Source organism: Centroberyx gerrardi, chromosome 4 (assembly GCF_048128805.1).
Source record: "Centroberyx gerrardi isolate f3 chromosome 4, fCenGer3.hap1.cur.20231027, whole genome shotgun sequence".
Taxonomy (NCBI): domain Eukaryota; kingdom Metazoa; phylum Chordata; class Actinopteri; order Beryciformes; family Berycidae; genus Centroberyx; species Centroberyx gerrardi.
In genome coordinates, this window is record NC_136000.1 from 34,911,866 (window position 1) to 34,938,962 (window position 27,097).

Sequence of the window (27,097 nt, forward strand, 5' to 3'; positions counted from 1 at the left end):
TGATATTTCACCAGACGGGAGGTTGACTCCAGCTCCCTGTAGAATGCATGTTATTTGTGGTGCTAGCCTAATTATTCATTATCCCCAGCAGACAGAGACTGGAAAACAGAATGAAGCCATTGCTCAGTGTCACAGTCAGTCAGGCAGAAACAGACACAAATGAGAACAGACCCCCCCTCTGCTGGCTAGTGTAGTCCCGAGGCACTGCTGTAGTACTAGTATTAGCACGTGCCATACAGCAAATGAGGCCCTTCTCCCCACACATTATACGATTTTACAAGACCTTTTAGCCCCAAACATTATAGTAAACTATGATTTTGGCCCTTATAAATCTAATCTAATTATACAAAGCTTATTTTTTAACATTATTGGAAATGCTTTGTTGCTTAAACAAGCATAAATTAGTGACACCCCCGCTGCTAATATTAATGGTATGACCTATTGCATTACCTTAATAATAGACCCATATCATCTTGCCAGGTAAATTTTTTGGTAAATTTGGCAGCACCCTCATATTGCCCGTGCTAAGTAAAACTGACACCAAGGTAACTGGATCGGCCATGCTCACTTTCTCCATAGTGAAAATGTAGTTCAGTCTGAATATCAGGCAAAGTGCATGCTAATGGTATTTAATTGCTTCAAACAATTTTTGTTTACAATCATTGACATTTTATTACATTTTTTTGACATGAATAACAGAATGAATTGTTTTAAATATAAACATGCATGGCAGCAATGTGCTGGGGTTCACTACATGAAGACGAGAGATGAGAATGACCTGGTTGCTATTGGTGAATGTTAATATGGAGTTACAGTTATGCAGTTGTGCAGAGAAATTTTACTTAAAGTGACGAATGTTGACATGCTAAGTATTGACAAATAATCTGTTTTTCATGTAAAATATCTTCTAGGAGAGATTAAGAAGGACAGGTGTTGCATATTTCCATTGATAAGCTGTCTGTTATTGTTTGGGCAGAGATCCATAGCATTTGTACTTGAAAAAGATGGTGAAATAGAAGTGCAGTGTGTGTTGTTAACATGGATCTTTGATTTCACAGAGTATGTGGTTAGTTATAGTTGATTGAGAGGCATTTGGACTTGTGCACACTGCACTGAGCGAAAGATTTTGAGGTTGACACATGATACTCATGTGGAGAGAGGAAAACAATTTGCATTTTGCTATTGTTCACCATACCACCACATAATGGTGTCAAAACAAATGCACGTGCATCACACACTAGGTAGGGGATACAAACTTTGGCCTAACACCCAATCTATGTTTGGAGCCACCAATGTAGTACTGCCCAACTTGTGAGCCGGATGAGGATGGTATCCCTGTGAGTCGGTTACTCTCAACATTTCTTCCTTCTAAAAGCTGGTGAGTTTTTCCTTGCCACTGTGCTCATGCTTGCTCTCTGGGTTTTGGGCCCAGCGTTTTATTTGGACAACAAATAAACTTGACTTTGACTTGCCTATGAGACTAAAAACTATTTATCACAGAGCTCTAACTTTGGTGAATAAAGGTGCTGCATTAGGGTTACCAGACACCCCCATTTTCTGTGGACAGTCTCTGGGTTGGTGCTTTTTCTGTGGCTGGCACTTTCCCCAGAGCTCTGGTAAAAATGCCATCCAGAGAGCCCCCTCTCTGGATGGCATTTTTATGGGAGCTCTGGTGGACAACAGATTTTATCCTGCCCGGCTGTCTAGATGGGATTAATATTGTAGGACACGTTGGTAATGTAATCTAGTACATTATGATTTGAATGCAGTCCGGACCGCATATATGTATTATTTTATTTCTCCTATAAATTACTAATGGGCGTATAATTTCTGTCAGATTCCAGAATACACCTACATGGCGTGGGAGTTCGCTGAAAAACGGCTAATTAACGTCCTGGGGTCATTTTAATCCTTTCTGGATTGACATCTGGGCCGTATTCACAAACATTCTGAGAATACTCTCAGAGAGTTCTTAATTTAGCCTAAAATTCCTAGCAAAGACTCCTGGATAAGATGGACAAGATCTTTTATCTTAGCGAGGAGGTGTGGTTGACCCCGTTGCTAGGTACGACACTCTCTTTTAGACGCTGTCATTGGTCTATCAGGACAAATCTCAGCACGCCTCTTTTAGCCATTCAGAGTACACACACAGAAACTGATTATCACACAACTTACTCTATTTTAAAGTGTGGTTAACCTATAATGTAAAAGATGAAAATCCCTGTTTAATGTTGGGGCAACCTAACAATTATGACAAAACGTTTGAAAAGCCTAACTTTTTAATACTTCGCTGTACTCAGCCTGATACTTGATGCTTTTATTTGTGGCTTGTCTATCAAGTTGACGTTAACACATGGTGAAAATGTCTCAAGACTGACCAATTAGTACAATTGCTGTTCTTTATTGGGAATCCTATATAAAAAGGGTTGTTGAACAAGAGTAGATCGTCATGTGTCGTCTGTCCCAGTTTTATAGTCCTATAGTTTTATATTATGTACATATTATGTATATTACATAATATATATACATATTATGTATATGATGTTACATTACCTTTATTTTTTATCTTATTACCTCTTCTCTTTATTATCTTCTGTACTTATTTTTCCCTGGTACTGTTCTGCCAGTTGCTGCTGTGGCACCCGAATTTCCCCAAGGGGATTAATAAAGTGATATCTTATCTTATCCTTATCTTATGAGTGACCCCGACAACACCGGGAAAACCCACCATATCCATAAATGCTGTTTCTTGTGCAAACGCCCAGTGGGAATGAAATGAACTGCATCACAATATGAGGCTGTGAAAGAGCTGTAATTGTTTGTGTTATTATTCTGCTGCTGGAGGGTTGCATAGACCTAAATCATCACTTCTGCAATGTTGCATTTTTCCAAATATCTTCACGTTTTGATCACTTTGGGCATAATAGTGCTGCTTCGTTGAGTGGGAAATGTGAGCGCATCTGTAATGAGATCAACGGCAAACATCATCCCTGCACGAGCTAATCTGTAGCTTTTAACTAACTGACTGTCATTCAGGGTTTGGAGAACATTTCTCCTGCCTCTGCGTCTTTCAGTCATTTTCACCTCTGCTTAAGAAACTCCTAAGCCTCCTAAAACTCCTCCTCTCTACTCTTAACAGTTTTTCACCTTAGGAGCTCTATTAAGGGTTAAAATGCTTCTTCAATAGCTTTTATCTTCACTAGGATTTAATCTTATTTGTAAGGGAAATTCTTAGAAAACATCATAATTCTAAAACTTTTCTTAGAATTTCACCACTAGGACCAAACTAAGCTTTTTGAATATGGATCCTGGTGTTTGGGGACATTAGGTTGTTGCAGCAGCAAAAGTAATAGGATTTAGTAAAAGGCAAAATGAATAGAGTATAAAAACAGAATTTAAATTAAGGAATAAAAGGAAGAGATAAACCCTAACCCTAACCCAGTTTGGTGCCAATTTTGTTTTTTGAAAAAGTGCAGAAAATGCTGCATTTGAAATTACAATGAAATGGAGCCAACTGAAGAGAGTTTTGGGACATGTGAACCACAAATGTCCCCAAAAATAGGAACAATTGCTCAAAAATATAAAATATTATATATAAAATATTGTATTTATTTTTAAAGGTCTCATATTCTACACTTTCCAGTGTTTTATTTTATGTCTTGAGGTCCATTAAAAGCGGTTTGTGTGGTGTCATGTACCAAAAACACTTTCAATCAATTTTTACACATTCATTTTCCAGCATCTCTCTGAGCCTTGCCAAGAACAGCTGTTTCTGTTGCTGTGCCTTTAAGGCTCATTAATATTAACGACCCCTCTGTTCTGATTGGCTAACCGTTTCCAGAGTGAAACGTGAGACACCACAGACTATGGCAGCTACAGACAGGGAGAGGCAGGGAAAACTCTCCGGTAAATAAACAATGACAATCGCTCACCCGCTTTGAAAAAAACACTTTGTTAAACTATTATTTCTTACAAAAATGATAATGAGCGTACCTTAGTGACACCACAAAGTTATGGAAGTCCAAACGGCTCCCTTTAGAGGCTCAGTTTTCTAATATGGATTGTGTGGATTTAGTTGGCTACTGTGCGTTTTGATACTTTCACAATGTTTAGATAGCACATCCAATTCCTTTATAATCAAAGAAGATCCTGTTTTACATGATATGGGACCTTTAACGAATATTAGATCACAACAAAATGTCTTTGTGTCCAGCTATAACCCATTAGGCCTATTTAATTTCTGTATTCATTTTGACTCTCAATTTTATGTTGGCTAGTTCTCTATTTTTAAAGTAACCACTGGTGCATTTCTAATGATGTGGAAAACTATCTTTGTAAACTCACTCAATATTTGGGACATCTGTACAGCTAGCAAAGCCCAGCAGTCTGTCACACAGTATCTAACAAAAGCAGTTAGCAAGGTTGGAAGACTTTGGAATGTAATGCATGCTCTCGTTTCTCAACTATGTCAATGCTTTTCCCCAGTCAACAGTGTGTGCAAAATGGTGACCAGGAAGCAAGTGAATCCTTACTGAGAGTTGTCCCCCTCAATATATCATTGTAAACATAACTATATAATTTTATATAATATAATAATATGCATTGAAAGCACTTGTGGTAATTATAGACACAAAACAATGCGTTTTTAAGTTTCGAAAGATTGCGCCCCCCCGGTTTGGTTTGTTACAAATGCCAGACATGTATTTATGATAAAGGATACTTGGTTAAATTAAAATGCGGGTTTTCATACCAAAATTATCTTTTGTAGATGTTAACAGTAATATTTCTATAATATAATATTTAAGATTAACTTACCCTACGTAATTAGGTTCTAAGTATATTCTTTTTTTCTTACTGCATGTAAAATGGCTGCCACTATGTAATTTTGTTTATAATTTTGGAAATAAATGAAGACTTAATTCATAAAAAAGACATAATTACAACAAACACTATGTTAAAATATTAAGTACGTTTCTGGCAGGCTTCATAGCGTTCTGGACTTTTACACATTGACAGCAAAACATTAGAGATCTGCTTTTTCGGGAAAACTAAATCTAATTAGGCATATATTAGCTTTAGTTAAGTTAATGGGCATTGCTTCTCTCCTACTACTGTAAATAACCTGCATGCTGTGTGTGTGTGTGTGTGTGTGTGTGTGTGTGTGTATTTGTCAGCCAGCCAGGTCAGTTAAAATGGCAGAGAAAAGAAAAACAGACATCCGATCATTTTTCAGTGCACCGAAACGCCAAGTAGAAAGACCCCAGTAATATCAAAGGCAATTTGATAAAATCTTCATAAGAAAGGAATGAAGTGCTTATGGAAATGTTTCATAATGGACCTCTATATACATTTATGGCCAGCACCATAGCTCCTGCATTACATCGCTAGCTTACATGGAAAGCTAAGCAGGCCTGGCTGTGGTTAGTCCTTGGATGGGAGACCACCTGGTGCTGGAAGTGGTGTTGGAGGACCAGTAGGAGGTGCTCTTCCCTCTGGTCTCATGAATAATATCCCCAAGGCAGAGACAGGGACTCTGTCCTGTGAGTGAGCACCGTCCTTCGGATGAGACGTTAAACCGAGGTCCTGACTCTGTGGTCAATAAAGATCCCATCGGCACTCATCGCAAGAGTAGGGGTGTAACCCCGGTGCCCTGGCAAAATTCCCAAAACAGGCCTTCCTTCCATCATGGCCACCTAGTCATCCCTCGTTACCCAATTGGCTCTTTCAGTCCTCTACTCTCCACTGAGATAGCTGATGTGTGGTGAGCGTTCTGGCGCAAACTGGCTGCCGTGCATCACCCAGGTGGGTGCTACACACCGGTGGTGGATGAGTTGAGTCCCCCCCCCCCCCCCCCCGATATGTGAAGCGCTTTGAGTACTTAGAAAAGCGCTATATAAATGTAATTAATTAATTTAATACAACAGTACTTTTGGCGGCACCTTTGGTGTCCCCTTCAGGAATTGCTCTTGAATCATTTTTCTGTTTATTGTCCCCCCCAACAGTGAAATTAAATATCTGCCATTGCTATCTGTCCATTATTTTTTACGGTCTATGATTATAACACATTTACAAATTCATCAACCTAACATTCGTAAATCTATTTCAAATTATGTTTCTGACTAGAATTTCAAGTGGACTAATTACTACGTCATGATTTTACAGTCAGTTGAACTTTTAGTGCAAAGTAAAAAGATTTGATTGGTTGACAACTTCAACCAAACACAATTTGTGTCATTCTGAACTGTGGTTCATGAGAAGGAGATTTTTAAAGGTGTTTGAAAAAATATAAAATGGCGACCAAAACTTGATGGCAGACATTATGGGTCCGAGAAACAAATTTTTTTAGCATGTATATAAATGTCTGCACCATTGTTCACATCTCTACACCCCCTATGTGCTAATCAGTACCATTCTTAGTACCATTCTAATAGGATTTCCAGTAGTAGTAGTAGTATGAGTTTCTTACCAGTTAGTTTAGTACTAGTCCGTGGGTACTGCTGTAGTAGTAGTAGTAGTTAGTCTTTTATCAGAGCTAGTTAGTGTAGCAGTAGTCCCAGAGTACTGTTGTAGTAGTAGCAATGGTAGTTAGTCTCTTACCAGAGCTAGTGTAGTCCCAGGGTACTGCTGTAGTAGTAGTAGTAGTAGTAGTCTCTTGCCAAAGCTAGTTAGTGTAGTCCCAGGGTACTGATGTAATAGTAGCAGTAGCAGCAGTACTAGTAGCTAGTCTCTTAACAGAGCTAGTTAGTGCAGTCACAGGTTACCGCTGTAGTAGTAGTAGTAGTAGTTTGTCTCTTACCAGAGCTAGTTAATGTAGTCCCAGGGTACCACCCTGAACGTCCTCCCCAATTGCTTTGTCCATTGAGCATCCTGAGTTTGTCAAACATCCCTTCAGTCCCCACTGCTCCCATCTGCTGCTTGTCGCTGGCCAGGTTCCTTAGCACTCGGTTTATTGATGATACCTGGTGAACAACATAATCAACTTCTATGAAGAGAGTAAAACCATTTTGCTGGATATGGAAGAAAGAAAAGCATTTAATTGTTAAATGAGGAGACAAGCCCAACCAAGAAAAACATTCTTTTGGAATGTTAATGTATGACATCTTGAAAAAACACAAATTAATAAATTAGATATTTTTTTATGAAGAAACAAACTATATTTTGTTTATCGAACAAACAAAAAAACATCCTTGGTTATGTGAACAATCAACAACATTGTGTTGTTGGACAAGAGCAGAGGAGCCAAATCTAACCAAAAACCAAACCAAACCAAGCCATTAATGACAGCATTGTCATCATGCCCATTAAGGAAAAACACTGAGGAGATTTAATGAGATAATTTGATATCTCAATTCACATTTTTTATATTTTATATGTATTTTGCATTCAGTAAAAAAAGAAGAAAAAAAGGACCACATTTAATTTTCATTACATTTAATTAATTAAACATGTAAATAAAGAAAAGGACAAGAGAAAAAATCTTTGAAAACTTTCAATCAACAATAATTGCCATTTGATGAAAACAAATGTTCGAGGGGTTCCTTTCAGGGATTCCATGCATCATTATGTGTCATTCACTAAAAGTAAATTTGTGGTGCAGGTTTTTTTCCACCTTTCTTTACCTCCTTTTCTGCCCCTTTAGTAAAGATTATATTTGATTTTTTTCCCAGATCACACCTTTAGTTAAAGGCTTTTTTGTTGTTTTAATTTTGTTTGTTTAATGTCCAATTTCCATTAAATATACCTCCTGTGTTGTCTTCTTCCAGTTATTTATTTATGGGGATATGGTCTTCTTCCAATTCTAAGTAATTTAAGTGCTGTATGGGTTTACTTTAAAAATATATTTCTCGTCTCTCTTGAGCTGGATGGGGAATTTGCCCAAGAAAATATTTTCTGCTCTTAATTTAATGTTTGTTGCAAACATCTTCTATGGTTTTAAATAACTTAAGGCCAACAACTTATTACAAGTCTACATGAGTAAAAAATATGTGTATAATTGGCTTTGTTTTCACTGCAATTCCTCCAACACTGGGGCTTTGCCTGTTTTGTCTTCTGTTGTTATTGTATTCAGTTCGTTGTATTCAGTTTGTTCATCCACACCATTTTGGGTTTTCATTTGTGCAGTATAGTAATAATTAACCAAGTCAGGAACTGCAAGTCCACCATGACTTTTCTGTTGTTTTAGAAGTTTTAGTTTTACTCTTGGTTTTTTCTCGCTTCCCCCGTCCCCCCCGCCGATTACGCCTATGTATCTTATATAACGCCATATAGCCTATGCTAAATTTAGACCAGACATGTTTTTTTTTGTTTGATGTTCAAAGTTTGATGTTCAAAGTAGGCAAAATCCCCCCCCCCCCCCCCCTCCCCCCCCCCCCCAATAGAATTGACGATTAAAAGCCCTTTCACACCAAGTGCGAATTTCGATGCGGATTATTCGCATGGAAATTTATAAAAAATGATTTTGTGGCTTATAATGGAAGCTTGCACACTAGGGCGGAACTTTAGTGTGGCAAGAAAAAAATTCTGAACCACTTCTGCGGAATTCCGGCTGCGAAAATATATACTTGACCAATGAAATATTTTTCTTTCTATGATGTCACATTTTCAAACATTGTCCCGGGCTGAAATAAATACGTATGGCTTTCGATCGCTCAAAGCCTTGGGTACAGGGATGATGGTAAATGCCCATACAGCCTGTGACCACACCGTCCTGTGCCTTTACGCACAGGTGAGGCACACACTCTGATCCACGTTCACTCATACAGTGGACTAGGAAGGCTAATATAGATATAGGCACAAATGAAATTGTCGCCAGCCAAACTGAGAATATGGTAGCACTTCACAAACAACATATGTAAACTATGATGTATTTTCTCCACAGCTGTAGCCAGAACAGCAACTGGTTTTACCTCGTATACTGCAAACTGTTGCTCAGGGTCGATTGGCACAGTGCCATGTAAAATCCATTGCATAGGCTTTTTAACCATTTTAATACCAGTATTTTGGTGTATTTTTTTCTATTAACACTAGAAAGGCCATGGGCTGGCGTTGAGATTTTAAATTTACATTTCTGAAACACTGGAAATACTATGGTCTCATCCTTCCACAACTTTTTCCAAATATTTGGGCTTTAAAGGCATTTTCAGAATAAAAAAAAACGAGGATTGTTCCTAAATACATTTTTTTTTTTTCTCCCTGCAAATGACACCCATACAATGGGCTACAGGGCGTTGACAGATAGATGTGAAGTCTCTCCCTCTCCTTCTCCTCCTTTACTGACCAACTCAGCGCCATCAAAACTCCATGTAAAGTGGAGATGGAACATGAACTGGACATGAAACATGAGATATTCTGTCTGTGGATAAACTGAAAGATTCATTGTGCAGTATTGCTCTTTATTTCCATGGAATATCCAAACATGAATATCAACAGCTATTCATCAGAAACACCTTTTTATACAAAGCATGCCAAGGAACCTCTTTAGAGAAATCCAGTAAGTATGTTGACTGTGGGTCAAAGGAATAATTCAGATCAGGCAGGCAGTCAGTCACTCAGGTAACGCTTAGTGAGATGATGCGTCAGATGGCCTCTAGAGGACATTTGGTGTATATCCGTCACTTCTTTGTGAAGGCCAGCATTTTTTCAATTTCCTGTGTTCTCAGTTTGTATTCGTTTGCTTTCTTCAGCTTCTCTTTCACATCTTTGTCCCCACTCCTTTCATGTTTCTTTTGTAAACATTCAACCTGTTTTTTGCTCTCCAAACTATCAATCCTTTTTCTTTTTCTGCCTTTCTCATTATTGATGCTGTATTTTCAGATGTATTTTTAGGTATAATTGTAATGGGTGTGACCAAATTTAAATCACCACCCATTACAATTATACCCTTTGCTTGACCATTGGATTATATACATTCAACAAGGTTACATAAATATTTTCAATAGTTCCTTTCACCAAAACATACAGTACCTTCCTTCTTTATCCAAAAAAACTTGTTTTCAAATAGCATGTTTTCTCACCAAAATAGCTACTCCGTTTCTCGCTGAACTATAGGATGATGCAGATACCTGAGCTGATGGTATTTTTCCTAACTTATTTTATTCTCTATTCAGATGTGTCTCTTGTAGAAATGTAATATCACCGTCTTTCTTGAGTTTTTGTATAATTTACTTTAATTGGATTATTGAGACCATTTGTGTTATTTTTTATTCTGTACACTATTCTGTCATTATTAAGCAGTAGTATTTTCCTTCCTCTTGTCTGGTAATAAGAATAAATAAACAGAGGGAAAGAAACAACAGCAACAAAAAAAGTCTTAGCGTATATATCCGTGCTATTACCACAACACGAATCAACAAGAATCATATTTTATGTCAAATTAGCTTATAACCTTTTATAATGCCTTATAACAAATTCCTATTTTAACATGTATATTTTATGTGAGGTAGGGAAAGAAGAAAAGTGTGTATGCTAACATGAAATCCCTTTTATTTATTTATTTTTTCTTACTGTCCAAGTCACTGGCTCTTACAAAACCAAAATCATAAATTATATCTTCATTGTTCTCTAAAATTAAATTATTAATTTGTAACTCAAACTGCTATTCTACACATTCTCTTATCATTTCAAGTAACTCATATATAATTATAGTCCTTTCATTATACTCGTATAATGAAAGGACTAAGCTGTCACATCACCTTGCCAAAATACCTGTGCTACTCAAAGTGACACCTAACTTACAGAAACTATTTGGCTTCAAAATTTACTCACATAACCATTACAGAAATTCATTTCTAATTAAAAAGATCAAAATAATACACCATTGAATGACCCATTATTTTTTAATGTCACCATTTTAAATTATATATATATGTATTTATTTTGAACACTATTTTGAACAGTTTTTAGTTCATTGATAGGGAGTCTTGAATGAAAAATAAAAGGCTTAGGTAGTTTTGTCTAGTTTGATACATTCCTTATCGACAACAACTTTCCTACCTTATCCAAGCATTTCAGGAATTTGTTGATTTCTCGTCTGTGATTTGTCTCGAGATGTTACCTTACTCCATCCCAGGTCCTCTAACATGTCCTCCCATCTCTGATTATCCTCCTTCGCAGGGGTTAGTCCATAAGCCAGTTCAGCATCCCTTGGCATTTCAAACAACTTGTCTCCATCCTTCTCCAATATCCAGAGCCTGGCTATATACCTGATGTGGGATTTTACACTGCTCTCCTTTAGATGTTTCCGAACAGCCACATACTGTGCGTCGGGGTTGTGACAGATGTGAAATCATTGTCAAAGTAAATTTGTTCCTCTTGATACATGGTCTGTCTTTTGTCCCACGCGGTTTTCAATACGTTCAATAAGTTGTTTCATCTCCCAACTTAGGAAAGCCAAGATGACACAACAAGCCTTTCATCATTTTTCTCGCCTCTCATCATCTTTAACTTCCACCCAGAGTTTGTGGAGTTTCTTAGTTATTTCAAACTAAACAAGCTGGTGACGACATGTCGTGGGACATGAACTGGACAGTTTGGAGGTAGTGGCAGAGAGGAGGATGAGGGGAAAGACCAACAACATCCTGGAGAACCCCTCTCACCCTCTCTATGATGAGCTGAGGCAGATACTTGTCACAGCTTCAGCCACAGGCTCATCCTTCCAAGTTGCAGGACAGAGCGCCTCAGGCGTTCCTTTGTGCCTGCCCACACCCCCAACCCAACCTGCACAATAACTTGCAATAACTTCCTTCTTTTCAGTGGTAATTAATCCTAATTTATAAGGGAACACTAGTTGTGTTAATAGCTAATGTAACAGACACTGATGCCTGCTCATCCTTGTGCATTCATTGAGAACGTACAGCACTAGGTGGCTGTGTCATCACAGTATAATGCCATGGCCTTCCAATCCAATGGGAGAATTAATGTAGTATAGAATTGCAACAAAATTTGTGGTCTAAAAAAATATTCCGTCACAATCTGAATTGATTTTATGTGAACAATAAAAACTTGCAATACAAGCAGCCAAAACCACAGGTGAATTTTGAAGCCAATAAGGAAGAAGGGGCAGGCAGCAATTTCTCTAATGTCCGCTAGGGGCTGGCTCCAAAAAGACCCCAAATCCGACCCAACTCCATGCAAGTCAATGGAACCACAACTCAACTTCTCGCTCAAAATATGAAGTCAATACATTTTTCGACAAGAGGTTATGGTCTCAGTAGCTAATTTCACTTCTTTTAATGTGTGTCCTTATAGCGATTTTCAAAATAATTTTGTCTTTAACAAGATATAATGGTGACGGTCGCCTATCCAGTGATTGTCAGGTCGGCGATTATGGGCCAATAGTAGGCGGCGCTGCGGCTCTGCCGACAACTTGTGGCCTCGCTTTGGCTGCTCTGGCTGCGATCGTAAACCCAATCTCCAGGCTTCAAACCGGCCCTTCTGAAGGGCCGGTTTGAAGCACACAAGTGCATCTTTTTTTTACAGTCCATGTATTAACATCACCACTTACATCATTAAACAGAACCTGGGCCCTCATTACAGAAAAAAATCTTAAGTGTTTGTCCTGTCCTATCCTAAATGTTGAAGATAGGAAAAATCTTATTTTGCCATTACAGAAGCAAGTCCATCAAAACTTAATCGGGGAAGTGAAGAACATCATCCTCTGGTTTTAATAATCTTTTGATCATTAAAATTTTGATTCTCTCTCTCTTCTCTTTGAATTTAAGACAGGTTCTGTGCTGTCCTAAATTAGGATTCCTAAATTAGGATTTTCTTAAATTAGGATGCTTCTGTAATAGCTAAATGCCTATTTGGAGTAAAGATAGAATCAACCTCCTAAATGCAGTTAGGATACCTTGTTCTGTAATGACAATAATCTTAAATATCCTCCTAAACTGAGATAGGATAGGATTTCATAGTTAAGAAGTTTCTGTAATGACTACCCTGGGCCATCCATCCTCGCTGTGATTTGTGACAGTGCTTTGAAGTTTGACAAACAGGTATGTTCAGTTGTGAATTTCAGCCTTTATCAGGTGACAATTATTTCCAAAATCCTGTGCTTTTCCAACCTGGAGAGTCATTCACACCTTCATTTATTCCCATCTGGATTACTTTTACACTTAACTCACTGTATTCTGTTATTAGTCAAGCATCTCCTGTCTCCAGTTTGTCCAGAACGCTGGATCTTATCTAAATCCAAAAAAGGGACCATTACTCCTGTTCTGGCATCTTTATACTGGCTATATACTGGTTATACTTTTTAAACACGCTCTTATTTCCCTTATATCTTAATTTTGCTATTGATGTTTCATGCTCTGCCTCCTTTTTTCCTGTTTAGTGGGGTTACCACTAGTATTTTGGTACACGTGTTGTGTTTTTAAAGTGCTATATGAACAAAACAGACTTGATTTGATTTTACTTAATAGTAGTAGCAATAACAGTAGTAGTAGTAGTAGCAACTTACACTGGGTATATTGTCATTAGTGCAGACTCCCTCTGCCAGCAACCTGTCTCTGATCTCCCAGGCGAAGATGGACGGACACTCTCTCTTGTATTGAGCGATCTTGCCCACCACCTCCGGTGTCGCCACCCTGGGTTTACTCCCTCCGATGGCCCGAGGTCGGATTGAACCTGTCTCGTAATAACGGCCCAAGATCTTACTCACACAGCCGTTAGAGACCTGGACACAAAGACACCAAACACAAATCACACACATTATTTACCACTGGTCTGTGGTTCAATTTGGCTAATGTTAGGTGGTGTTCAGTGCTTACATTTCCTCTGTCCTGCAGCTGAACGCTAGTGTCAGCTGGTCTCTATAAAACAAGAGATAAGGAGGTAGATAGATTTATACAGTATGTTTTAAACAGTATTTTATAAGCGCCATTCATCTGCCTATAGACAAGAGGAAGCAAAACATACAGAGCAATATAGAGAGTATTTTATAAAATACTTTGTTAGCATCAACCTGTGTCTATCACACAAGACATAGGATGGTGGATACACTGTACATACAGAGAATGGTTGGTCGGGAGGAGGAGAGAGCCAGGGGCATCCAACCGGTCAATGAGGTGACCTGGCCTAATTAACCTGGTCTATTTAACCTGGACTAATTAACCTGTACCTACATATGCGTGTGTGTGTTAGCCAAGCCTATGGACCAGGGAAGCATGCCTAGACGCCTTGCCTCAAAAGGCTATTGCTAACGACTGGTAGACTTAACCCAACAAGTGGAACTTTTATAAAGACTGTGCACTCAAACCTGAAAGAGGAACTGTGATTTCAGAACTGGAAGAGTGTAATTTATGAAATATTGCCTATTTATTTATAAAAAAAAAGAAAAAAAAAAAGAAATGTCTAAAGAGAGAACATTTGAACCAAAGAGACAGTGGCCAGTTTGTAATAAGTATACCTTGTTATAAAAGAATATGCATATATTATTTCAATTAATTTTAATTTACTTTCAAAGGTCAGGTGACATACGATTGTTCTATGCAGGGTTTCCTTAGCCAGCGGCCGGTAAAATGTGCAGTTGCCCGACAAATAAAAACGTTGTCAGCCAAACTGTATAAAACTGTATAAAATATGACAAATATCAATAGCCTAATTCAATTATATCGTGTGACCTATAAAACTTGTTGCTGGCACTGCGGTTAGCATTGCATTTGTACAGACATTGCTTTTCTCCTGCTTTTCTCCTCGGTCGTGAGGTGGGTCAGTAGTTTACAGAGTAACTCATGCGGACAGCTGATAGACTGTTATGCGTAATGGCTACCATGGTTAGGGAAGGAAGAATAAAGCGCACACCTCGCTTGTCTCCTAGTGCAAAGAGGACACGTGTGTGCGGAACCTTGTTATTTCCTTTACCATGGTTACCATGGCATTTACACGTGCGTTTGCCCAGTTTTAGTATACTTTACACTGAATAAATTCCAGTTCTGCTCTGGCTTTTCTACTAGGTGGGGAGGTTGGTCAGTACCGGGATAACTAGCCCTTTTTTTTACCAGCATGTCATCTTCACACAGAATTTGTATTTTTAGCTTTATGTCGGTACAAATTCTCTGTGTAAAGACGGCTCCAAAAAGGACAACAATGACCATACGATTACTCCAAACAGCATAATCCCAGTGTTCTGAAGCGAAACGATTGCACAGAAGTCCAGAAGTCCAATATTTATTTCATTATCTCCAACATTTTACCCACTTCTTCATCGCCACACAGTCACAACTGTAGCAAGCCAATGCTGCCTTCAAATGCTGTCAGAATTATTGCAATTACAGGTCGCGCTTAAACGACCCAATAAAATGGTAAATACAAATGGGAAAGTCAAATTTTTCATGATAGCCAAGATGCCAAGATGTGGCATTCACACTGTTTGTTGAACATTTAAGTGTCACGTATATACAACAATTTTTAGCCAACTATTTATTATTAAAATATAAGTTACGAAGCTGATGGGAATATTCTCTACTTCATTCTATCATGGCAGCACAAAGTAGCCAAGCTTTGTTTCTAAAATAGTCAGCAAAAACAGCTACTATTATGTCAGGGTCCATTTTGTAATTTTTCACTTAAAAATAGGCTACTTGAATACACAATGAGTTGTAATTACGATTGTCAAATTCGGAATTACGAGCTTATGAGGAGCGCCTGAAGGCAGATATTCTCATTCTTTGTTTAACTTTACCATGTCACACATACACCACAACATACGCCAATAAAATTATTAAAAGATCAATTACAAAACTGATGTGAATCTGCCATTGCAGCACGTAGCTCTGTACCACTTTGTTTCTGAAATAGTGACTAGAACAGCTACTTTTGTTTCAAGGCCCATTTTGTTAAACAAGTACTTGAATACACAAGTTGTATTTACATCTATAAAACTTGGAAGTAATAGCTTACAAGGACCACATTAAGGCAGGGAAACCAGAGCTCTGTGAGAGCAGAAAATCTAGATAATGAGACCTTGGAATATTGGACCTTTGGACCCAAGTGCAATTGTTTGGCTTCACATTTCGATTATGCTGCACAAGCTGTTTGGAGTAATTTTATGGTAATTTTATTTTTTGCCCTTTTTGGGGGTAACCCCAAGTTTGCTAGATTGGACAAATCAACACAGATCAGCTAATTCATTTGATATGACCTGCAGATATAAGGTTTAAACCTGCAATAAGCGATTTCAGAACCTGTAACCAATCCTGAAACTAACGTGTGCTACGTGGAGATTTCCGTGAGACATAATGATATAAACAAATAGCCGCACACGCGGACCAGTTGTGTTGTTGTTTTCACCTGTTTCCTAAAGTGTGTTGTCAAAGTCGGCCTGAGAAATGGCAAATCGATAAAGCAAGCGAGTAAACGTTTTCAACTAGTAAATGTGCTACCTACCTCTTCACTTGGGACATGTAACCTTCAGCGGGAGAAAAATCTGGCAAAGCGAGACTGGTAACTGGCAATATTTCTCCGTAGGTACGTTTATTTTAGCCATTATCCTTTATGCACGGTTTATCCAAAATAGGGTTCAGGTTGAAAAATACCGAAGTTACCCTTTAAGTAACCTAACCTCTATTTTTGTAAATAAATGGCACATGGGGCAAAGCACAATCAAAGGCACATGGTACAAGCACATAGGGCATGGCAACTGATTTTTGGTAATTTTATGGCCAGTGGCACACGGCACACCTGCAGCGCAGTTGGAAATGGGGTTGGATTAGGAGGAATACATTATTAGTAGATATGGTGTGCCTGGCTTCAATCATGGCCAGTTAAATCACCTCTTTTCCTTCCTTTTAAAAGCAGTGTGTACTGTCCACCATGGTGCTCTGACAATTTTGTGATGGAAGAGAACAGTCTGGAGCAGTTCCGCCACAAATGCTTATGCTTCCGTCATAAATGATTATTTGATAAAACTGATGTCCTCGTACAGGAGGTGTATAATCACCAAGAGCAAATATACAGCACCTTAAATAAATCGCAGAGGACAGATAACGTTAAATTGGCCTGGGAAGAGATAACACATTTAGTTAACCTGTGTTGCTGTGGTCCTGGGAGAACCGTTGCCCAATGTAGGCAATGGTTCAACAGACAGAAGGTGGCGGTAAACCAAACAGAAATTGGCGGCAAACTGCAGGAACAGTTTGGCTACGGGAGTGGGGCCATCCTGCAGCCAGTCCCTGACATCTATTAAAGATGTGGCCACCTCAACAATTCCCACTGAAAGTTGAGGTTGGTGTATCAGGTGAGAAATTGTAAATTGCTTATTATCTAATATTTAATACGTCAAGTTACATTGTTTGCCAAAACATCCAGGTGATAATGTGGGATCTTATTATGCAGGCATCACACACTAATTACGCCCTATTCTCCTTACACTCTGGGTAGACCTACAGTAGTTTATCAAATTAAAATGAGAAGGCCAACTGGCTCTCTAAATATTTGACCTACTTACTGTGTAAACATTATGTTGTCTTAAAGACCAATAAAGAAGGGTTTTATGGAGATAATGAAATTCCCTTCAATGTTTTTCTCCATGCATCATGGTGCACACTGACTGACTGGTTCGATGACATCATTCACACCATCGCCACGTGTATATAGTTAGAATGAACAATGTTGTATTATTTTTTCCTGCTTGAGGGATTTATATCCAAATTGGCCAAGATATCATCCAAATGGTTGGTAAGCTTTGGAACAGGATCTATTCATGCGCGCATTGCTTGGTAAAGCCACAAAAATATCAGGAGTCTGTCAAAGCTAAGTCGACCTCGTTCACTTCCCTACACAGCAGCCACAAACACTCCTGTTTAGAAACACAGTCTCTGATTGGCAGCTAGACTCATAGTCACTAGCATGCAAGCAGGTTAACCATACAGCACCATACAATACTGTCATGAAATTGAATTTGAAATAGTGTACAGGGTAAGTTATTTTAAATTGTTTATTTAAAAAATGAAAATAACATAAAGTAACATAAACGGTGAATGGCATGTAATGTTAGACTAGTTGAGTTCGCCAGATAGACCTGTGGAATACCTGTCAAGTAGGCTAAAAACAAAGCCTATAGTTAGCTTGCTGTCTATATAGATCCATGTCATGAAGAAGCACAGAAAAAACACCTAATCCCAAACCTCCATTTTCGGTGATCTGTTATTATCTGTACATATTAAATACCAGTGGGCTACTCATGTAAAATATTTAATATCTTAATAAAAGCAAAGCCGGCACTGTACGAACACAGCTGACAGACGGAGCAGCAGAGGAAGCAGGGACAAGCGTTCCCGAAGCAGAGCTCAGAGACGCGTGCTTTGCTCGTACCCTGAGGCGACATCACACACAAAAAACAGCCTTTTAAATGGCTCTGAGTGTTTTTTTTTTAAATCGGCCTTCATGATTAAAAAATACATAATTCAAATAGTGTTTTTTGGTCTTGGGTGGTGTTGTAGGTATCTTCTTAACAGTTTTAGACGACTGTGTTTTATAATGGCCGTCTATGGGAAAAACGTTTTTTGGGCCACAGGTGAATTTTAGACTGCAGTACCACCGTTGGCCACCATGTCAAATTGGCAGCAAGGCTGAGACCTGACCCATGGGGGCTGGTTCTGACTGCTGACCGCATCGCACATGAGAGGAGCGGACTTAACGTTACTAACTTAACGTTACTGTTAAAAAACAGTGGCTGCCAAAATAACAACAACCTACTCATTAGGAGTGTTAGCTAACAAGCAAGGTAGGACAGAGTCACTTACTATCAGTGAAGCTACAGGTTTTTACCTTGTTTACCTTCTTACCACTAAAGCAAAGATAGACTAGAAAAGGCTACATTTTCTGAAGAAAATTTAAAGCTACACTAAGCGATTTTTTCTGACCACTAGAGGGTGACCGCAACACATATGACACATTTTGTAAACACACAGCAAAGCTACTGGGCGACGGAAGCCCTTAAGGACAAACCGTGCATAAAGGCTAATGGCTAAAATAAACCTAATGAAGGTTACATGTCCCACAATGACAAGTGAAGAAGTAGGTAGCAAGTTTACTAGTTGAAAACGTTTACTCGCTCGGTTTATCGATTCGCCTTTTCTTCTCGACTTTGACAACATGCTTTAGAAAAGAGGTGAAAACAACAACACAGCTGGCCCGCATGTGTGGCTATTTGTTTATATCATTACATCTCACGGAAATCTCCATGTAGCACATGTTAGTTTCAGGATTGGTTACAGGGTCTGAAATCGCTTATTGCAGGTTTAAGTGTGCTTGCTGTCCTAGCAACAGTCACTTTGACTTGCAGTACTAGCAGTGGTCACAGAGGGCCAAATAGTGAGATAGAGAGCTTTGTTTCTCAATGAGCTCTGTTTCTCAATGCAGAAGCATTGAGAAACAGAACATGAAAAGGGTCTATTGCCATTGTACTGGCTAGCAATAGGAAACAAATCCACACCAGACATTATGTAGTTATTACGTTCAATGACATCAAATTGATGTGAAGACGCAAAAGAAAAAATCATCTTCAGGAAATACAAATATTGTCATCACACAGGCAAACCATATGGTTATGTCCCATGCTATCTACCGTCTTGGACATATGACTGTCGTAACCTATGCCAGTGTTATTCAACTATAGCTCAACAGTTTGAGATCTAACGTATATGTACAACTATAGCTGAAATATTCAAACATTGCATCTCATTGAGGCCTGCTGGTCATTCCCCCTGTACATAACACTGCACATCTTACCAGTTTTGGAGTTGACACCTTTATTGTTTATGTCCTAAGTTACATTAATTTGTACAGTACTCACATCTACTCTAAATTGTCTGTGCTAAATAATAAACATATAATATAGATAAGCGTAATTGTCAGTGTAATGTTCTTATAAACCTTACAAAATTCAATAACAGTTACCCTTTCTCATTCCTTAGGTTACCAGAAGAATGAATCAGCTTCAGGATCCACCTACATGCATGGTGGATCATCCTGGTCTGGAGCCTGTATGTTTGAATGTGTTCTCACTACAGAATGCAATGAACATTTATAAAGCAGACTATGGGCCTTTACAGCTTAGAGGTATAGAGCAGTAAGTATCTTTTATGCATTCTGTGCATGAATTGATTTGCCAAATAATGATATGGCCAACATGTGACTTTGGATAATACTGTACATGACAATACATTTGAGTAAAATAACTGTTTGTTGTTATACTTTATTATACATACATGTAGATAAACAACTTTAGCATACCTAAAAAAAAGTATTTTAGTGACAGGTGCATAGGACAAAAAAGTTACTGAAAAAGTAATATAATCCCACACAGTGTCTACACTTACATGGTGCTTTATTACGTTTCAGTCATTGAAATGTAATAAAGCACCATGCAAGTGTAGACAGTGTGTGGGGTTATATATTTTTTTCCTTTACACACCCATGTAAATTAAATGTGAAATCAGTAAGTAACCACAACACTAGCTGTTCATACAGAATAAAATTCTTTTATTATAGAAAAGGCATAAAAAAAGGCACGTTAAAACATAACATACTGCTTATGCAGGACTATAATGGGATGCTGTTACAAAATCTACATCTGTGAGTGTGCACAGGGGTGTGTTCCACTGTAGCAGTTATATGAAATGTATTCACAGTAGCTGTACCCTCTTCTCAGTGGTTATCTTGTCAGGTATCTAGCCTACAGATCCTTTGTCAGCTAGTGCTGGGGCTTTCTAGGTCGCAGGGTCAGAGTAGTGATACCAGTGTGTGTGGTGCTGTACTGTACCCAGCTATGTTGGGTTCAGACTGCCTTTTGATTGAACCAAGACACAAAGCCACAATGACATCCTCCTTGGCTGGCCTGTCAGACAGAAGACAGGTCTTCTGGGATGGGGATCTTCAAAACCTCGCTCACATAAGGTGCAGGGTCCTGGAAGACGTGATTGAAGATGAGGTCCATCAACTCATCGACGTAATCTGTGGAGTAACAGAAACACAGAAATCATCAGTTGTTCCATTACAAAAGAATGTACATCGCATACTAGTGTGGCCTGACACTGGCAAGTAGCAAAATGTGCAATTTTGATTTATAGTATAGTAGTTGGTAAATATACTAAAAGTTGGCTCAAGGGGTCGGCTCAGCTGACCCAGGGTCCTCCTCATCCTCTTCCTCCTCCGTTAGGTCAAGACGGGTCTCCTGGATAGTCTCTTGATAGGTGGGGAGGTCAGGCTAGGTTGTGGACTAACAAAGGGGACAGTTGAAGTGCCAACTGTGAAATTTCTGCAGGACACTGCTGCTTGGGTACCTTGTATGCACAGAAGCAGATTCTGAAAATCCTGTCAGTGACATCAGATTGTGCAATATGAAGTAATGAAAATTTAACTGACTTTTCATGTCTGAGCTGCAATGAGTCATTCCTGTAAAAAATTCTGAAGACAATAACTGATGTATTCAACAAATCGTCTGCCAGACCACAAACCTGTACGTTTGATGTGATGCTCCAGAGTTTTCAGTGATAGCTGTGTGCCAACCGTCAATCTGTCTCTGGTGGGGCAGTCTGGCAGCCAACATGTTATACCATTGGGAATGTCTGAGATCTGCTGGCCTAATAGCAGGGAATAGAAATGTTTAATGCAACAAATTATCTCAAATATTTTTATAGGATATTGCATCATGACCAATACCTACACCGTACAATATACTGCAATCCAATACATTACCACAAACTACAGTCTCAATAATTACTATGTAGTTGATTCTAAATGTCTCCAACACAGTCTCAAGAAAAATAGGACATTATAACCTCCAGAACGGCAGTATTTATTGTAGTCTCTATGTTCAGGTCTTCTAGTTATTTTTTGCCACAACCCCAGCTGATTACAAGACTAGAGTTACCAGACTAGGTGCAAAGACAGAATGTGAAATGTTACATCTCATCAGCCAATAACTCCCTTCCATTCATTTGGCGTTAGAAGTGAAATCTTTGCGGTGACAAGAGTCCCCAATAAACATAGTACTTTTCGGGTTTTGCCACGTTACAGGTGCGGTTGTCCGCAAAGTGAGCCAGAGGAGCTAACCTTAGCTAACGCTAGATTAGCTAGCTGCTAGCAGCACTAGCCACTAACCTTGATAATAGTAGGTTTGTCCTATCGGCACCGGGTTAACGAGACGAGGTGCTCGTTTTGGCCAGCTGAGGTACAACCAACTCTGGCTGCACATGTTTTTGCCCCAGTTGCTAACTGTGGCGTTGTGGCCAACAGGTTTCCTCATATTCACAGGCCTGCACCAAACTCCATCTCATCAGGACTGGAGCTAAATCGCTACCCGATGCTAATCGGACTGAAATACCATAAACTACTGTATCCATTTCTCATTCTCAAGATACATTAGCGGACACGTCTCTCCACACAACGCAACTGGTTTAGCAACAAAGCACCATAGAGTGTATGGTGCTTGTATGAAAACAATGTTGCAAACAAGCAAATGGAATATAACTTTACACACGTTAGCAAACCGTGACATGTTCTCAAGCCCAGCTGACTGTACTGTAAATATTATCACAAGGTGGTGACACTTACCGATGGCATGTTTGCTGTTGGGTCACGTCCAGTTGGGATAGATCCATCTTTCAGGAGCAGTTTTGATGTAAATCCTGCTTTGTACAGACACTCGTTTACGAAGCAGTCCGAGGCAAAGCAGTTAGCACAAACATACAAATTTGGACTAAGTTAACTGTAGTCAGAACGTCATTGTCAAAAATACATTTCAACCACTCTTTCTTTTTATCTTGCGATACTGGGAGGGAATGTAGAGATTTGTGTTAAGCCTTACAGCCAACAACGGGACATTTAGTGTGCTTTGCTCTTGCTTTCGACATCTTCTAAGTAGGGCTGGGCGATAAAACAATAACGATATCTATCGCGATAGAACTTATACTCATTTTATACATAACACATGCTCGATAGAACGATCGATAGAAATCATTGCTTGGTTGGTTAACTAAGCAACTCCACACAGTGAGAGAAAGCCTTGGAACAAAGTTAGGTTACAGCAAAGACCTGTGAAAGAAGCTCTGGCACTGTTTCTTCATTATTTCCTATGGAAAAGTTGCACTTTCAGTGCTTATGACCCAAAACAGGTACCTCACCTCATTTTAGTACCGTGAGTGCTGGACCTGTTCTCTCAACTTTGTCTGAAGCTCACCGCTCATCAATGTCACTTCAGAGTTCTACCAACCAATGAGGATGAAGCAGGGGCGGGACCAAGAGCCGGCATCCTGCCGTTTTGTAGCTAACATTAGCTAGGCTACCGTAGCTAGGCTAGGCTAACGTTTATCATAGCAACAACACCCGGAGACGTCGTCTCAGCTCCCCGCTCCAGCGCTCACCTGGCGCTGCCAAAGCGCTCACCACCAGCGCTTCAAGCGCGGCCTGCCTCGCATTGCAGTAGTTGCTGTACAAGTCCTACACGTGCTTTCTGTTTTGGTTGCTGAAGTTGAGAAGGGTGGTGTACAGTGGCCCTGAGGGTCAAAACACAACAACATTTCACAAAACACAACGACATTTAACAAAACACAACAACATTTCACAAAACACAACAACATTTCACAAAACACATTTCAGAAAACACAACGACATTTCAGAAAACACAACGACATTTCACAAAACACAACATTTCAAAAAACAAATTAACATTTCACAAAAAAATTAACATTTCACAAAACACAACAACATTTCACAAAACAAATTAACATTTCACAAAACAAATTAACATTTCACAAAACACAACAACATTTCACAAAACACAACAACATTTCACAAAACAAATTAACATTTCACAAAACACAACATTTCACAAAACACAACGGCAAAAGAGAAAACAATTCAACATTTCACAGAAAACGGAAAAGGTAGGTCCTTTCTTTATTGTTACTGATTGGATGTATTCATTGTCACTCAAGGTAACAGGAAGTGGGCTCTGAGAGATGCCTTCCGCTCGTTCAAATTAACAGAAGATAACGCTTCCGGCATTTAGCCTTCAAAATAAAAGCGCGATATTTTAAACATGTTTAAATACTGTTTTAAACCAATTACTTTGTATTTAATCGTCAAATTCAATAAGTGAACACCCATATTAATGTTTGATGTCAAAATAATAATGAAAAATGGCATATTATGTGCCATTGTTAACTATAAATGCTGCATGTATTACACTTTTTGATATTTCTGACTGGACACTGTACAGTTTAGAGTAACTGCACAAGTTCTATGTCAAAACACTCCTGCAGATGTGTACTTTCACTACACACCAACATTTAGGCCCAAGCTGTTAAAGAAAAATCATGACAGGCCCTCAAAGTCAGCCATACTGTAATAATGTGACATTTGTAGAATAAAGTGGACACTGTACAGTTTACCTTACATTGTAACTGCACAAGTTCTATGTCAAAACACTCTAACAGACCTGTACTTCCTCTACACACTATCATTTAGGTCCAAGCTGTTTTAGAAAAGTCATGACAGGCCCTCAAAGTCAGCCATACTGTAAAACTGTGACATTTTCTGACTAAGTTGGACACTGTACAGTTTATCTTTCATTGTAACTGCAGAGTTTCCGTTATATACATTTTGCAGCGACGGCCCGCCACTGCAAAATTATTGCCGCCACTGCTTCAGAATTTTATGAAATTTCATGAAGTCTTAATTGCACGACTCTGCAGAGGGCTTTTAATTTGAAATGATGGATACAGAAGTGGCGACACATGGCGACACCCGGCCGAGGCGAGAGGGAGAGAGAGAAAGAAGAGAAAAAGAAAGAGAAGAGAGAGAAAGGTAGATTAAAAGGCTGCGTAGCCACATAGCGTTTTTTGATGTGGAAAAAGCGCTGCCTGGAGCGCTTTTTGTGAGAAGAAATAAAAAGCGGATCACAGCAACGTCACCTGACGTTAACTGAGCAGCTGCTAGCTCACTAACCAGCTGGTTCACTTCTAGCAGACAAAACAGTGTTGTGCAACAAGCAAAGGCTTACAAGATATTTCCAATACATGTCCAGTATAATCCATACTGCCTTTAAGATCGCTGTTGCGGTAACGGAAATTCACTTATTACAACGTCCAATTTCTCCACTGGCACTTTCACTTTCTCCATATTTGTTGTTGCTATGGGAAACGGCCAGCGCCTCTGTCGTCGCGATTGGTCGGCTGGGAAAAAAGCGGTTCACGTCACCCGGCGCTTTCCTGAAGAGTTGAACATTTCTCAACAAAAAAAAAACAAAACATTTCTCAACTTTTGAAAGCGCTCCATTCTGACGAAAAAAACGCCGGCTGCAGCGCTTTTCGGGAGCGGCTGCCTTTTGTGCACCTTGCGGCCGCTTCCCATTGCTTTTAATGAGAGAAGGGCGCTGGCAGTTGGGGAAAAGACACTATGTGAACGCAGCCTTACTTCAATAAACGTCGGTAAAATAATTGCCAACGATGTTTATATAAGCAATGTATTAAAATATTCCTGATTGCATTTTCAGATGAGTTTGTTAAAATATTTTTCCAAGAAGAGAAAGATGCCTGATGTCGATGAGGAAGATAGTCAGGTAACACTTTAGCTAGGGAGGGGCTCAAGGTTCTTAGCTATGCCCCAAAGTTTTGAAGGGAAAGAAATGCCTTCTGGTTCTAAAATATGTAACGTTAGTGGTGGCTACTACAATATTTTAATGTTCTTACTGGTTGCATGATCACATATTTGTGAGGTGAGAGAATTCTAACGTTACTCATTCTCAAATGTAACCTTATTAGACAAGTAGACAGGCAGGAGTAGAGGAGGCGAGTGGAGCAGGAGAGAGGGCAGAAAGTGAGGAGAGTGGAGTATGTTCTAAAGTTTGTTTTGCAGTCAAGTGTCAATTTATTTCATATTTTTTAATTACCTATTGATATTCACTCCGACCGCGCGCGCACCACCCAGGTACAATAAAACCCTTTCCCCCGCTGCTAAAAAAAATCCTAGAGGAAACACAAGTTCTATGTCAAAACACTCCTGTAGACCTGTACTTTCTCTACACACTATCATTTAGGTCCAAGCTGTGTATTTATTATTTATGTATTTGTCCCATTTCTTTTTTTCGGTCACACCTGCCATTGAAACCAGTAAAATTGAAAACTGTAAAAAAAATATTTTACAGTGTGAAAAAGACTTGACTTGAGACTATTGTGTGTGTTTCAAATGTGTGTCTTAGATACTTTTTTCTACAAATGTCACAGTGTTAGAGTATGGCTGACTTTGAGGGCCTGTCATGACTTTTCATAAACCATTTGGGCCTAAATATTAGTGTGTGAAAGTTCAGGTCTGCAGGAGTGTTTTGACATAGAACTTGTGCAGTTACACTAAAAGGTAAAGTGTACAGTGTCCAATTTAGTCCAAAATGTCAGAAAGTGTAATATATGCAGCGTTTATAGTTAAAAATGGCACATATTATAGCATTTTTCATTATTATTTTGACATCAAACATTAATATGGGTGTTCACTTATTGAATTTAACGATTAAATACAAAGTAATTGGTTTAAAACAGTATTTATACATGTTTAAAATATTGCGCTTTTATTTTGAAGGCTAAACGCCCAAACCGGAAGTGTTATTTTCTGTTAATTTGAACCAGCGGAACGCATCTCTCAGAGCCATTGCTCTGGTCCCACTTCCTGTTACCTTGAGTGACAACGAATACATCCAATCAGTAACAACAAAGAAAGGACCTACCTTTTCCGTTTTCTGTGAAATGTTGAATTGTTTTCTCTTTTGCCGTTGTGTTTTGTGAAATGTTGTGCTTTGTGAAATGTTGTTGTGTTTTGTGAAATGTTGTGTTTTGTGAAATGTTAATTTGTTTTGTGAAATGTTGTTGTGTTTTGTGAAATGTTGTGTTTTGTGAAATGTTGTGTTTTGTGAAATGTTGTTGTGTTTTGTGAAATGTTAATTTGTTTTGTGAAATGTTAATTTGTTTTGTGAAATGTTGTGTTTTGTGAAATGTTGTGTTTTGTGAAATGTGTTTTGTGAAATGTTAATTTGTCTTGTGAAATTTTGTTGTGTTTTGTGAAATGTTAATTTGTTTTGTGAAATGTTGTTGTGTTTTGTGAAATG

At 38.8% G+C, this 27,097-nt stretch overlaps 1 protein-coding gene across 2 annotated transcripts in view; it reads right to left on the reverse strand.

The window, feature by feature from the left end:
- LOC139919958 (paired box protein Pax-6-like) overlaps positions 1-27,097 on the reverse strand; it is a 58,700-nt gene that overhangs the window by 18,760 nt on the left and 12,843 nt on the right. For both annotated transcript variants that reach the window (XM_078282976.1, XM_078282975.1), the window contains exons 3-4: positions 13,457-13,672; positions 6,797-6,959 (exon numbers count right to left, since the gene is read on the reverse strand). In XM_078282976.1, coding sequence (XP_078139102.1) covers positions 6,797-6,959; positions 13,457-13,672 — 379 coding nt within the window. The remainder of the gene's footprint in view (positions 1-6,796; positions 6,960-13,456; positions 13,673-27,097) is intronic.